Source organism: Passer montanus, unplaced genomic scaffold (genome assembly GCF_014805655.1).
Source record: "Passer montanus isolate IOZ18808 unplaced genomic scaffold, ASM1480565v1 scaffold19, whole genome shotgun sequence".
Classification (NCBI taxonomy): Eukaryota; Metazoa; Chordata; class Aves; order Passeriformes; family Passeridae; genus Passer; species Passer montanus.
In genome coordinates this window covers 168,553-183,479 of record NW_024366480.1, presented here as the reverse complement: position 1 = coordinate 183,479, position 14,927 = coordinate 168,553, and the positions used below count along the sequence as shown (strand labels likewise).

The window sequence follows — 14,927 nt, the reverse complement described above, 5'->3', positions numbered from 1 at the left end:
GAGCCGCCGCGCGAAGGCCGCCCCGCCCGGCCGCGCTGAGGGACGGACCGGGCTCAGCGGGAGCACGGCCAGCGGCATCGCGGGGCAGGGGCGCTGCCGGCGGCTGGAGGTGGGCTCGGCATCTCCCGGCCCACAGGAGGGCTCGGGGGCTGGGCAGGGGGCGAGGGGCCGGGCGGCGGAGGGAGGTTTTGTTTCTCTGTGGGGCTCCCAGTGCGGTGCCGTTTCGGCTGAGGGGGACGGTCAGTTTCCGGTTACTCGTGGGGATTTTTCACGAAAATAGCGTCAAATGCCCTTCACGCATTTAGGCAGGAACCTTCCGAACACTTGAGATGGACTCTTGGAAGATGGCTGCTGTCCATGTCCAGCTTTTTAAGATACTAAAAAACCAAATCCTGAGTTCTACAGACCTGCTTCTAGGCCTGCTTTAGGTGCCACAAGGCATCCCTTGTGCTGGGCGGGTGTCCCATGGGAATGACCCTGGAGAAGGAGTGTGGCCTTTGGAAGGGGCAATTCTTGGGATGTTGCCCCTACTGCTGTGGTCTCTCGTGGAAGCAGTTTATTTCTCAGCTATTAAAACTACTCCTTCTCCACTTCCCTTGACTGGTCAGAAAGAACACTCGATTAATCGAGGGGGTTGGGCTAGATAACTTGGTGAGGCCTTTTCTAGAGTCTTCCTGTGGGCGGGTGAGGGAACAGCGGCAAAATGTGTTTTGCTGTCACCACACAACTTGTTTTTATTGTCAGGACACGATGAAAAAATAGAAGTGTGCTGCATTCTAGAAGCTAGCCAGCCTCTTAAACAGGTTTTCCTGTTTTTAAAAAGCGTGCATATCATTTGTCAGGGCATGAAGGAAAACTTGCCTGTTTGTTGGGTTTTTTTCACTCTCCTGATGCAAATGTGTATTACTACTGCATTGCTTTCTGTGGAAATTCACTACCTAGGATAAATGTGATTTATACAAGCATTCGTAATCTGGGTAAAATGAAATATGTCATCCATATCTGTAGTCTTATTTAATTCAGCTGCAAGCATTTTCATTGTTTCTTTTGACTACAGCTTTGAAGTCTTCCTTTTTTAAGATGAGCGGGTAGGGGAATCAGAGAATCAAACCAGATTTTTTTCCCCTGGCTTTAGTTAAGTTGTTCTAATTCAGACAGTAACCATGAAACAGTTGGTTTCTAGACCTGGGTGAGCTCCAACTTCATATGCTGGAAAATTGTGATTTGACTATGTTGGAAGAGTTAAAAAAATTATAATGTAATAAATTCTCAGATGACTTTTAGTTTTCTTCCTATAACACAAAGACCAACTAAAGTTGCGTATGACAGGTCCAATAGCCTGGTTTCTCTTTTCCTGTTTTGTACTGAAAATGGATAATGTAGTTGTAACTCTTGCAGTCGTGATTGTTTCTTGATTTTTTTTGTTATAACAATTATTCCCTTGTCTTGTAAACTTTCTTAGAGAAAAAAAATCAGTACCATTTATATTGTGACAGTAGTTCTTTCTGGTATTCTTTTTTTCTAAAAAGAGCTGAAATACCTTCAAATCATAAAATCTCGCAGTTAACAAAAGAGATGGGAATGAGAGGGAGATACATTAAGATACAGATACTACAAATTAACATTTTCCAACTGCCTGCATACTTGAAGTGTGACATTTTTCAGCCCAGCACCACCTCACCAGTTTTTGATGCTTCTATGGTAGCTGAACTGATTGGGAAGATACAGAACTGTATTAATTTAACTAAAGTAGCTATTAAAAAGCAGTCCTGTAAATTTATATAGATAAGCAAGGAACTCCTGTGCAGACAACAGATTGATAAGGGGTATGCTGATGCTAATTAATTAATAACCCATTGCACTGAAATGTTAGATATTATTTCCATCATGTTCCCATCTCCTTTCTCCAAACATGTACATAGACGTATGGGGAAAGAATCTTCTTAAGAAGAAGCTAGGGTAGCGCATTTGGAAGGAAAAATGAGAGAAGTGTCTGATTCTGTTTTCATGCAAATTTTATCCAGCCTGTTCAATCAGCTAAAAAAATTTATGCATCAGACCTTTCTGCTTTTTCCTGCCCAGATATAATATTGCCTTGTCAAATGCAACTAACAAGGAGTAGGTAGATTGCTCTTCTTGTTTAACATCCATATGTGAAACTGAATGCTAATGATTTCAGCTGCTTTTTTGAAGTGCGATGTTTCAAAATGTTACAGAAGCAAAAAAGTTTATTGGTAAATCCCTTCAGCCAGCACGACCTGTGCATCAACTGTCTTCTAAACAAGGTGAGTAGCATGGCTAAGGTGCAGTTCACTTTGCCAAAGTTTGGGTTGTGTTTCGGGAAGTAACAAGGATGTGTAAGGTGTGTTGTTTTGTTTTGTTTATAAATTACTTTTGTAATTTATAAGTGAGTAAATACCTTGCTGTGTGTTGATCTGAGCACATCATCTCTGTGATAAAATTTGAATATAAATTGTGTTAGATTTATGCAGAGCTCTTTGGTACTGCTCTTCTAGCTTGGCATCTGAAATGTAGCTTCAGAAAGCTGGATCAGGCTTCTCTGTTAAATTTGGATTTCTTGGGGTGGCTGATCCTACTCTTAAAAACATAAAATACAGATAATTTAACAGATTATTTAGGTTTTATTACAAGTACTGCTGCCTCAGGTACAGTACACTGCACTGCATTGTTCTTATCTAGCTTTCATATGAATTCAAAACAAAAAACAAAAAAAAAAACTTTAAGAAAAAAAATCATACAGTATTTATGCCAGGTGTGAATATTTTGGTTTAAATTTTAAATTTCTGTAGACTAAAGCCCAGATACTGCAGTATTACAGTTGTTATTGTTAAGTTAGAAATTTTTGGTGGCCAGAAAATCATCAGCTGTGCTGCAGCTGGACTGAAGCTAAGTGGCATCATAAATTTTTACTTTGTATAAAATTTATGGAAGAAACAGAAAAGGGTGGTGACGTGGAGCTTCTAAGTTGTGAATAAATGCCCGTATAATCTCTGTGCAGCAAGTAATGTTTTTGGGGCAAGTATCACAAAATAATACTGTGGTGTCTATTGAAATTATTTTTTCTTAATGTTTTATGCTCACCAGCATCACCCATTGCGTTAAACATTCGGACTGAATTACCCAGCAGCACTGAAGTATGTTTGCAGAGTAAGGTTAACTGGGTGAGTATTGAGGAAATACATAATTATTTATAAATTGGAGGTCAGCTGATCTGTTATGTAACCAAATGAAAACTATTTCCAGCTTGGAGTGTCCTTGACTCTGAGTGTTTTAAACCAGCAGTGTCAGAACTGTTGAAAAGAATTATGAGTGTCAGGAATGCCTTTCCCTGGTATTTGCATGCACTAATAGCTGAAAAATGCAGCTTAGGAATTTAAGATTCTTACGAAAATCTGTGTGGCATTCCTTTATTCTTCATTGAATTTAAATCAGCTCATTTAAAATTGGAGTACATGTATTCTGTTTTCACTTATTATGTGTAAATAATAAAATTAGAAATTTTTTTGTTGTTAGTACATGAACAAATTCATTTGAGACAGCAAACATCATAAAACTTTTTGCTTTATTGCTAGAAGTGCTTGACTTTGGACATGGTATGAATGTGTTTTTCAGACTTGAATTTGGTTGTAGCTGTTTGCTGGGAAATGAAGTTTGAAGTCTTCCAAATGGAATGCTTCATGTTTCATGGCCTGAATTTGACTTTTCGTTGATTCTGATTTGAATGTTTTTTCAGAATGCTGATAGATGGGGGTTTTTGTTAGAACAAATGCCTATTCCTTAGTTTTTACTTTTTAAAAATTATTTTAGAAGAGTTTTAGCAATCCAATAGGCCTTCTTTATTGTATTAAGCTTCTGCAAGCTGTCTTTGACTTTAAAAAAATTTAAAAAAATAAAAGTCAGGGTCTCAGGAGCCTATCTTTGATCCGACATAGGGAAATTAACCCTTACACTTGTCTCTTGAGCAGTAATTACTGAGGAGAGCAAACTACTCCCTTTTAAATAAGCCTCTGGTCATCAGTGGTGTAATACTCAGTTTCATCAGTATTTAGCTACATGCAGCTGCACTTTGCCTTTGTTTGATATAGGTACAGCTGTATTTTTAATTTTTTTTTTTTTTACTTTTTCTTTAATGTAGCATATGGAAAAGACTTTTCAATAATACTTTTGACCATCTCCTTTTTGCTAAATGAGAGAATCCAAGCCCATCCTTTGGTCTTAAGGAAAGTCCTTCCTACTTTTATTATTCCCAAATGTAGCAGCTTGTGGCTGCATTCTAGGTGGGGTAATAGAAAAGGAAGGGGTAATTGTGTTCTTTTTAAAGACTACCAATAACACTGTAAAATTCTGTGTAAAAAATATCTCTCAAATATGTTCATCTGTATTGTCTCATTCCTTTATTGTATGTAATCAAGAGTAACATTCTACAGGTTCAAATTAAACTGTACTACAACTGTTACTTTTAACTGAGAAACATGTATCCTTGTTTTAATATGCTTCAAGGAAATAAGCTTCATAACTTTCCTTCCTATCTTAGTCATCTGAAATGACTGAAGTGAAGATCTTAACTCAAACTATGATGCTCTGTCAACCAAAACAACATGAATCAGGAGAAAAAAAAGGTAAAATACTGCATGTGGAGCTGTGTCAGGATTGTTTTTTCTGGATGTTTTTGAAGTGATGTGGGCTGCACTTTATTTTTTCTGATCAGCCAGTGCATTGATAGTTTGGAGAGCAGTATGAAATATTTCTGCTTTTCACATAACACTCTAGAGAAGGTGTAAAAGTTCACCATAAGTGAGATGGAAAACTTCCACTGGTAGAGCTGTTGCATATAGGGTTATAATTCTTAAAAAACCTCAAACAAACCCAACAAAACAAACAAACAAAAAACCACAGCCAAGCCACTGAAAAAACAGACCCCAAACACAAAAAAAAATAAAATTCTTCACACTAAATCCTGGGTTTGTATAGATGACTTGTGTGTGTAGAAGTACAGATTTGAGTTGCATCCTTTAGCCTGTTGCAGGGCTCAGTTGTGGCATACAGACTGTTGAATTTAAACAAGTTAAAAACAAGCTGGATAAAACAGCATTTTGGCTTTCTTGTCCTGCTCCTACTACAGTGGTTCTGAAATAATAGCATTTGGGTGGTTAGATATGAATTAATTTTTTTAATGATTAATCCTGATCAATTTGTTTCTGTGTCAGTACTGTCCTTAAGGTTTGCTCCTTATGCTTTTCTCTCTGTACTGCCTGCCACTGTACTCATAGAGAAATGGTAGCTTACCCAAGTCAAAATTTTGCTCCTTTTTTTCCTTTAACGGATAATCTCAGGTTTCAAATGCATTCTCACAGTACTTCCCTGCCCTGCTTCCTACCGAATTCTTGGTTCTTAAACATGTCACAAAAACTGCATCAGTGACCCAGGTTAGGTCACCTGTTTATTGAGACAATTTCATTTGTCTGTGTCTGCCTGTAATCAGGCATCCATCTGTAATTTCCAATCCTTAAGTAATCTCTGAAGATGTAGTTTGTTCTTTTGCTTATTTGTACAAAAAATTTGAAAGAATTCTATTAGGTTTTAATGAGGGCTTTTGTATTTTTGTCAGTCCGAGGTTACCATCTCTGAGGTTTTTGAACATTGGTTTGGTTCTGTTGTGTGTTACTGACTTGAAAATAAGTCTTCCATGTATCTTCTTTAAAGCTCAGGTTCATTTCTTCTATTTTTGATCTTGATAAATAGAAGAGAGTTCTGGTTTTTGGATCTAGTTAGATGACAGACTTGTCAAGTTCTGTCTGTTTAGTGGTTTCTTTCTGATCCTTTGTCATCGATTCTGCTTGTGGTGGGTAGAGATTGTTTTGTTCTGCAAGATCTTAAACATCTTCTCATCAGATCCTGGTCTCTTGTATAATCCGACACTTTGGATCGTTTTCAGTGGTTAATTGCTCTGTGATGCCTCTCTGAGTCTACTCCACAATTCTCCACACTGTCAGACTTTTTCTCACACTCGTTTTCAAAGGGCTTTTGTTTGTTTGCTGATAGTTGTAATCTTTTCCTTCCGAGTTACACAACTTTAGTCGTCCTACTATTCAGCTACTGCTTACAAATAAGTCTTTTGTTTTCTTCTTTTTTTTTCCTTGTGCAGTAAAATTTCTTCTAGCACTCTGTTTATGTTCAGCTGTACTTTGAGTCCCAGATAATAATTTCTATTTGATATCTGTTCAGCAGTACCGTGCTTTCAATTATCTGTCTCAGCAGTTCTTAAGTGCAGCATGGACCCACTTCTTGAGCTTTTCCAGGTCTCTCTGGATGGTGTCCTGTCTCTCAAGTGTGTCAGCTGCACCACTCAGCTTGGTGTTACCTGCACATTTGCTGAGGGTGCCGTTGATCCCACTGTCTGTCATTGATGAAGATACTCAATAGTATTGATCCAAATATGAAACCCTGAGGGATACCATTCATCACTCACGGATCTGCATCCAGACATGACCACTTCTCTTTGGATCATAGGATGGTTTGGGTTGTAGGGGACTAAAAAATCATCAAGTTCTAACCCCCTGCTATGAGCAGGGACACCTGCCACTAGACTGTATTACTCAAAGCCCCACCCAGCATGATGTTGAACATTCCTGGGGATGGGGCATCCATAACTTCTCTGTGCAGCCTTTTCCAGTGCCTCACCATCCTCACAGTAAAGAATTTTGTTCTCCTATCTAACCTAAACCTACTGTCCCTCAGCTTAAGGCCATTCCCCCTTTTCCTATCACTACATGCCTCTGTAAAGTCCCACTGTGGCCTTCTTGTAGGCCCCCATTAGGTACTAGAAGCTGCCCCAGAGTATCCTAGAGACTTCTCCACGCTGAACATCCCCAACTATCTAAACCTGTCTTCATAGGAGAGGTGTTCCAACCCTGTGATCAGATTAGGGACTCTCCTCTGCACTTGTTTCAGCATGAGATCAGATGAAATTGTCCAACCAGTTCCTCATCCAGTGAACAGTCTCCCGATCTAATCCACATGTATCCAGTTTAGAGAGAAGGATGTTGTGGGGGATTGTGTTAAAGACCTTACAGAGTTCATAATCTTCTAGGTTTTTAATCAAGGGAGGTAAAAGCAAGGCATAAATTTTCTTATGTGTTCTTTAAACTGTTTTTTTTTGAAGTTACCCACATGCCCTCCCTTAGGTTCACCAGTTACTGCATCATTTGTGTTCAAAGGCAGGAAAAAATTTGTGTCATCATTGATACCAGCTTCTCTCTTTTCAACATCCTACGGTCTGAGAAGCAAAAACTTTTGTCCAACAGGTGACAATGTAACAATCTTGCAGTAAGCACATAATTTCTAAAGGAATGTGCTTCTTTGTCATCAAGGACCAGAGATAAGGTTTGTTCCTTGTTTGCCTAATTCCTTTCCTCTTGTTTCTGCTCTTGTTTGAGAATATCAGCTTAAATGCAGACATTGCTAGATATACTGTATCCAAAGCTATGCCATAGTAGACATAGTGCAGTAAACTCGACTGAGAAACCTGCATGTTCTGAGCAAAGGCTCTGACACTTGTTGATCCAACATAATCCCTCAAAAGTGTTTCACTGATATTAATCTGTTTTCCATTTTACATGCAGCAGATCTTGTCATTACTTTTAGGTGTTAAAAGACATTTAACTTACTAGCTCCATGGAAAGAAACTCCCTGTTTTTGTTACCTGTCACTTAGAAATAGGTGCCACTTTGGAGTGAACTATAAACAGATTTTCTTATGGGTTTCAAGACCTGTTTGTGGTGTTTCTGCTAATTAGAACAAGATACAGGGAGTCTGTCTATTATAAGGTTGGATTCACCTTTTTTTCTTCTTTTGTGTTGATTTACTGTGTCAGTTTGATACAGTTAAAGTGAAATGCTCTGTAATTTATTTCAGAATTTCCTGATGCAAGATAAGACCTAAATTACTTCTGTTTTTAAAACTGATTTTTATATTCCATGTGTAGCATTTCTACTATTCTATAAGTTACCAAATAATTTTTCTGAATTTCCAATCTTAATCCCTTAAACAAGAATGTTGAACGTAGTGATTTTGTATATTCACAGAAAGGATCCAATACAGCAGAGATTTCCTTCTGAAGCTTTCAAATGTCTCTCTCTCTCAGAAGAAACCAGAGTTTCTTCCTGATCACCCAATTGTACTTGAAAAGCCAGTAAGTGCATTCTTTTGTGGTAAATGAAGTTACAAAATCATTCATGGGAGTTTTGATAAACCATTTGACAGGAAACATTTTCCTTCAAAATGAGCTGCCAAATTGGTAAAACCTTCAAAGGACAGGTTGAGCAATTCAACACAACTTTTGTATGTAACTTCTCCAGTTGATATTTGCCATCTTACCCAGGGTATTACCATATAAAGAGAAAGGGTTTTTAATTTGTGTTCAGGAAAGAGATTAGTATGTTTCCATGTTTTCAAAGTAGAAGAGAACAATCTTGATAAATTTTGCAGATTGGTAAAAATCTTAATCCAGTGTTTGAGTTGTTCATGCATCAGTGTCCACCACAAAACCATTAATGAGCTCAATGCAGTTTGTATTATCATTATCTTTGATCTTTGGTTTTGGGGAGAAATTAATAGAAATGAATGATGAATGTGAAGGATATCCGTATGTGCTACCTTCATGTTTGTGATGAAATAATCCTTAAAAACTTCATATGCTGGGAGAAAACATCTACTGGATCACATTCTGGACCCCAAGTGTGGGTAAATCTTCTGTGTAAACATCATATCAAATTAGGCTACATACTGGGTTGCTTTTGAGACTACTGGGATGTAGTTCTGCTAGAAATAGAATTCCTGTTATGGAAAAGTATGTCCACATGATTACTGTGTTGGCCACATTTGGAGGCATTTTTAAACTTTAAAAATTTCTGTCCTTTGAAAAAAACAAAAATTAACTAATGTATGACCATAATCACCTTTCCCTGATCTTACTTTTTATATCTTTCTCTTTACCCTCAAGATGAAAGCTTTGTTTGTTTGAAAACCTGCTTTCCGATTCAGAAGTCTCAGCTCTTTAATTTCCTAACTTCCCCCCCTCTCCCACCGCCTGTGGTTCTAAGAGTGGCAAATTTTGGTAATCTATACTTTCAGATGTTTACATTCCTAAGAAAAAGGAGGGTCCCTGTACAGAAATCAGTGAGATCACCTAGTTCAGCCAAAATTCCAGCCAATTGATTGATCATAGCATCTGTTTTTCTGCACAGAAACAAGAGGGATTAACGAGATGCATGTGTAAATCAAATGGATGATGCTTAAAAGTGGCAGAAGGTGGCCTGCAAATAAATTTCTAATGACAAACAGACAATCCTACTGTGTCAGTGAGCTTGTATTTTGGAGCAGGTGGTTTTCAACAGTTTGCTGCTGAACTGAGTATTCAGACAGTTCATGCCTATCTAAGACTTTCCTAGTTCTAAATTTCTGAAGCCACTGCTGAAGTATGTGCCCATTTATGAGTAAAAGTTGTATTGTCAGATGAAGAAAACTTCCTAGAATGACTTGTAGAAGGGAGATGCAGTTGTTACAGTTGGTGGACTGTGGACTGCATTTGTCCCAAAGGACACTGGGGTTTTTTTGAGATGTGGGGATCAGGGCTACCAATACATAGCTCAGCATTTGAACAGATGTTACTACTGTGTTGACACACAATAGGAAAATTTTATATGAAGTCGCTATGATTAATGAAAATAGAACTGTTTGCTATAATAAAAAAAATTTCCAAATTGTGACATGTATGTGGAGTAAAAAAGAATTACAAGCAGACTGAAATGAAAACTTTAAGTGATCTGTTATAATGGAAGTAATTTGGGTTGGTTTGTCTTACAGGTAAAGAACAAACCTTTCATTGACATCTGCAAGAAGTGACATGTTGTTTGGAAGATCCAAAGTCTGTCACTGAGGGAGCTACATTTGATGTACGTCTTCAAGATTTTTGAAGGTACTTGGGTGCCTGCAGATGGAAGTACGACCCTGTGAAACCTATGAAAATGCCTGTTTCTTCCTGTAATTGCCTGAATGCTTTGAGACAAACCTTTAATTTGTAATGCCTGAAATGGCAATAAGATTAAAGTGAAAATAAATAATTTTACATATTGGTGTGGCAGAATTTTGTCATTGAATTGTTTGTGTTATGTAGCCAGATATTTTGCCTGACCATAAATTCTAAATAAATACTTGACTTGGACTTTTTGATTGCTCCCAACTCCCTCAGAATAAAGATGGAACAACAAGTACTGGCTGTGTCAAATCTCAGATGTCTTAGGGTACTCCTCTAGTAGTAGAGACGGTTTTTTGGGTTTTTTTTTTTATGAAACTTGAGTTGCTTCTTGTTAATTTGAAATCTTCATCTTGACACAAGATATTCTTTAATATCTTGTTGATACATCTACCTGGTTTCAAAGTATGAAGTCTCATATTAGTAATAATTTCACTAACAAGAGAAATTTTCTCTCATCCTGCATCAGAACAGGAGACCTGCCTATGCATTGCATTCCTTAAAGTTCTTTGTAAATAATTGTCCAGTGTTCTTGACTTTGAAAAGTGAAAGTAAGAGAAAAAACTGAGGAACAAGACAGAGTTTAATCCTGTCTCATATGGGTTGATGGGTGTACCAGCGCAGACTTGATTCTGTGTTTTTCCTTAAAGGAGTATGGTATCCAATTCTGAAGTGGAAAGCAGTAGTTCAGGTACTTCCTGAAAGCATCTATCAGTTGACAGGCATCAATAATAAATATCTTGTATGAATAGAATTAACTTCTAAATGTATATTTAGACCTATAATAATATCATTTGGGTACTGCAGGCAATTTTTTACCCTCTGTCACAAATGATAACGAAAGCTAAATGAGGATCTGTTAAATGGCAATTGCAGTAATACAAAAACCTGTCAAGTTGTGTTGAATCGGCACTAGATTTCTTTTCCTGAATGATGCAAATAAATATTGGTTAGTTTTTAATCACTGGGAGTTTCTTAGAGTGAGTCATAAGGATCTTTTTGCCAATATGTGTCGAAGACAGTTTCTGTGTGTAGCTGTCAAAACTCCCAAGTGACTCTTCTCAAACTTCTTCTTGTGTATGATTCATCAAAGTGTTTGTTTACTAGTATATATACAAAGATGAGTAACTGTTATAAGGACATATGACCTCCTACAACTTTTTACACCCTTCCAGCACCTAGTTGACATGAAGTTCTAAAGCAGGTTATTGTAAGAATGATTTTAGTACATTTTTTTCCAGTGAAAATGAAAAATTTTACAAACCTTAGTGTAGTATGTAATTTTTCACTTAAGGATTTTCCCTGATTCTGTGTCACATGTCACTATTTCCTTTGTTGCTGGGTCAGTAGTGACAATAAACCCCATGCTATACACCAGCCTAACATCTTGGCATAGGAAAAACAGCAGCCAGTTGTTCAGGAGTATGAGTAGATTTACTTTGATTAAGACAAGAAACCTTTAGACTTACACTGATGTCATTTGTGGGGGCAATTTCAGTGCCCTTTTACAAATGGGCACAGTGGTAGCTGGATCATGTCAATACAGGAAAGCCTTGGATTTTGGTGTTAAAAGCATTCACTTTCGCTGAGTTGCTGTGAGAGAGATAAAGGTGAAATTTTTCTGTAATGTGGGCACATAAATTCAGATGTGCAGGTATCCCTCTGTGGCATCCACATTTGTGTGGAGAACCAAGGCCTCATGAACTTTATTGGCAAAGGGCTCGATTCAGTTGCTTAAAGGTAGGCATCTGGTGTCACCTGAGACTCACCTGGAATTCCAGCCCACATGCTGCATGGGCCGGGTGTAACTCACAAACAGTAGGTAACACCTGTCATCCTCAGCTGGGAGCTGGAGACCAGCTGGTCTCCTCTACAGTAACTCACATGCACCAGATGCCTTTGTTTAGAAAATAACTTGCCTCAGAACTCTACAGATAAAAAAGAACCAAATTGCCTTGGTTGCTTGCAGGAACCTAATTGTGATGCCTTTCTTAGTCTTGAGCTCAGACCTTGCTGTTATTTCTGGAATACAGGACCTTACTGCAATGAAGACTGCTTGTTTGTACTTGGAATTCCCCCTTTTCAATTTCATATGGTAACTTTTATTTGTTGAGATGAAATAAAACTAAACAAGACGGTATTTTATTGAACATGTCATTTAAGTTTCTTTTTGGGTACTGTTTGTAAGCTTAGACTGCTGACTGGATGGAGAGTGGCCGTGTGGCATGTAGAGCTTGTCATCCTGCTGTGGAGGTGTGAGGTTACAGTGGTTGCTTGCCCATTCTTGGGCTGGAGGGCACACCTCAGATGCAGGCGACAGCACCATGACTTGCTAGGCAATCAAGTATTGCGACTTCCAGGTCTTACAGCATCACAGAATATCTTCAGCTAGAAGGGACCCACAAGGATCATTGAGGTCCAGCTCCTGGCCCTGGACAGGATACACTTACACTCATACCATGTGCCTGCGAGCATTGTCCAAATGCTGCTTGAACTCTTCAGGCTTGGTGCTGTGACCACTGCCAGTGTTCCTCCACCCTCTGGGTAACGGACCTTTTCTTAATGCCTAACCTCAGTCTCCCCTCATACAACATGATGCTGTTTCCTTGGGTCCTGTCACTGGTCACCAGAGAGAAGGGATCAGTGCCTGCTTCTCCTCTTCTCCTCATGAGGATGTTGCAGACTGCAATGAGGTCTCCCCTCAGTCTCCTCCAGGCTGAACCAACCAAGTGACATCAGCCACTCCTTGTATGGCTTCCTCTGCAGGCCCTTCATGATCCTCATGGCCCTCCTTTGGACACTCTTAAATAGCTTTATGTCTCTTTTATATTGTTGTGCCCAAAACTGCCCCAGCACTCAAGGTGATGCTGCCCCAGTGCAGAGCAGAGCAGGACAATCCCCTCCCTTGCCCTGCTGGCCATGCTGTCCCTGATGCCCCCCAGAACATGGTTGGTCCTCCTGGCTGCCAGGGCACTGCTGGCTCATATTCAATCAACCAGGACCCCCAGACCTCTGGATGTGAGGGCAGTCTGGCTGCAGCCCCTGTCACCCCACTGATGACCAGGCTGTTTGAGCTGACCCAGCTGGCCCGGTGGGTGTCCAGTTCCTTCTCCATGCTCCAAGTGCATCCCTACCAAAGGTGCACCCTGGCTGAAGAGGGTGATCTTCCCCATGGAGATGGCGCTGTTCATTGGTCAAGGGGATACAGTAGCCCTGGCCCCTGCTAGAACCAACCTCCAAACAAGCTCAAGGTTTATGGGTATTTATGCTGTAACTGCAATTTTTCTAATGATTTTGTGGTGATCTGCTAAGCCCTGGCCCCTGCTAGAACCAACCTCCAAACAAGCTCAAGGTTTATGCTATTTATGCTGTAACTGCAGTTTCTCTAATGATTTTGCGGTGACCTGAGATCTAAAGAAAATATATTCTGAGTGGTCAGGACATAGAAGTTGTGCAGTGTTCAGTCTGGGGATCTGTAGTGACAAGAGATAGGCAGATGTGTTTCCTCTTGGGAGGGTAAGGGCTAAGAGTCTGTTAAGAGAAGACAGCCTTGTCTTACTTGTGGGGGGAAGTTCTGTATTAGCACAAAGAGTTTTCCCTTTGTTTATTCTTTTCATGAATGACTTACAGCTTCTCTGCCGACATGTATGAAAATGTGTGTTCAGGTTCACACTTCTTGTAAAAGGAGACTATAGCAGCAGTAATGAAGGAGTGTAAAGTAATGTTCTCTGCCGACATGTATGAAAATGTGTGTTCAGGTTCACACTTCTTTCTCTTGTAAAAGGAGACCACAGCAGCAGTAAGTAATGGTTGTTTATTAATGCAGTAATAAAACTTTTCACAAATATTTAGTCATACATTCAAGACGTACTTTTCTGTGACAGTTTGGACTGTCACAGAAATAAATAGTTTATCATAGTTGTCTTATTTCAGTTTTTAGAATGCATCATTTCACTGAACTAGTCACAAGAAGAAAAGGTAATAAATGCACAGTTTTCCGGATTTTAGAATGGATAAAGTGGAAAAGATCCCATCCATAATAAATGTTATCACATCGTAATTTCACCTGTACACTGCAATATGAATGTTAGTGTTATGAAAGACAATATAGCATTAACATTACTTGTAACCACAGCTTCTAGTTGTTATTGAGGGCCCACCACGATGCTGAAAGAGAGCAGAGTTTATTTATTTCTTAGCATAAATTGCATTTCTTTTTTGACCTCTGGTAAAAATTCTAAATAAAATACCTATAACGTATATGATTAAATGTTTGTTTATATATGCAGCTAATACTGGTGAGAAAAAATACTCAGAATAATGGGAGAGCTGAGTGTAAGTGGTGGGAAGGTGGCTTTATCACAAGAATTATATCTCTTTTTGATAACATCCAAAGAAGCATTAATGTGTCATAGGTGCAGCTGCATAGAATTAAGCACCCTGACACCAAACCAAATAAATCCTCAGTCCTGTGCTGCTGTGTCAGTTTTTAAGCCAAGCATTGTGTTCCCTGAGTGGTTTTGTTAGCTTTAATGACTCACTTTCCTGGTGACATTATTCAAATCTGATGGGTTTTTTACACAACTCTAGGAATTAATAACTTTTTGTCCTCAAAAGTAAGAGATTGATGGACTTGTAAAATGTCATTCCCATAAAAAGTTCTGTAATCACCAGATTATAGGTAGTGTTGTGGTGAAACCAATTTGTGTTTCTTCCCCACAGTCTCTAGCCTTTGGCCTTTTGAAATGAACCTTATGCAGAGAGGAACCACAAGATTTATGGAGAGAGATGGGAGGGAGGGAAAGGAATTGTGACTGTATCTGAGATGCCAAGTGCCCTTAGTAAAGGGGTGTTCTAGGCTACGTAGATGTCA

At 39.0% G+C, this 14,927-nt stretch overlaps 2 protein-coding genes across 3 annotated transcripts in view; one reads left to right on the top strand and one right to left on the bottom strand.

Annotated features, from left to right (window-relative positions):
• The window catches only part of CUNH8orf88 (chromosome unknown C8orf88 homolog), a 10,331-nt gene extending 203 nt beyond the window's left edge, over positions 1–10,128 (top strand). The window contains exons 1-6 of one of the 2 annotated variants that reach the window (XM_039706252.1): positions 18–109; positions 2,180–2,285; positions 3,106–3,182; positions 4,556–4,640; positions 8,106–8,212; positions 9,886–10,128. In XM_039706252.1, the coding sequence (XP_039562186.1) occupies positions 2,198–2,285; positions 3,106–3,182; positions 4,556–4,640; positions 8,106–8,212; positions 9,886–9,924 (396 nt within the window). In that variant the 5' untranslated portion in view covers positions 18–109; positions 2,180–2,197 and the 3' untranslated portion in view covers positions 9,925–10,128. Of the gene's footprint in view, positions 1–17; positions 110–2,179; positions 2,286–3,105; positions 3,183–4,555; positions 4,641–8,105; positions 8,213–9,885 lie in introns of those variants that run through there. The other variant, XM_039706254.1, reaches the window with a different exon arrangement.
• Positions 10,129–13,860: 3,732 nt separating this feature from the next.
• The window catches only part of NECAB1 (N-terminal EF-hand calcium binding protein 1), a 53,752-nt gene continuing 52,685 nt past the window's right edge, over positions 13,861–14,927 (bottom strand). The window contains exon 13 of the mRNA XM_039706373.1: positions 13,861–14,221. Coding sequence (XP_039562307.1) covers positions 14,193–14,221 — 29 coding nt within the window. The 3' untranslated portion in view covers positions 13,861–14,192. The remainder of the gene's footprint in view (positions 14,222–14,927) is intronic.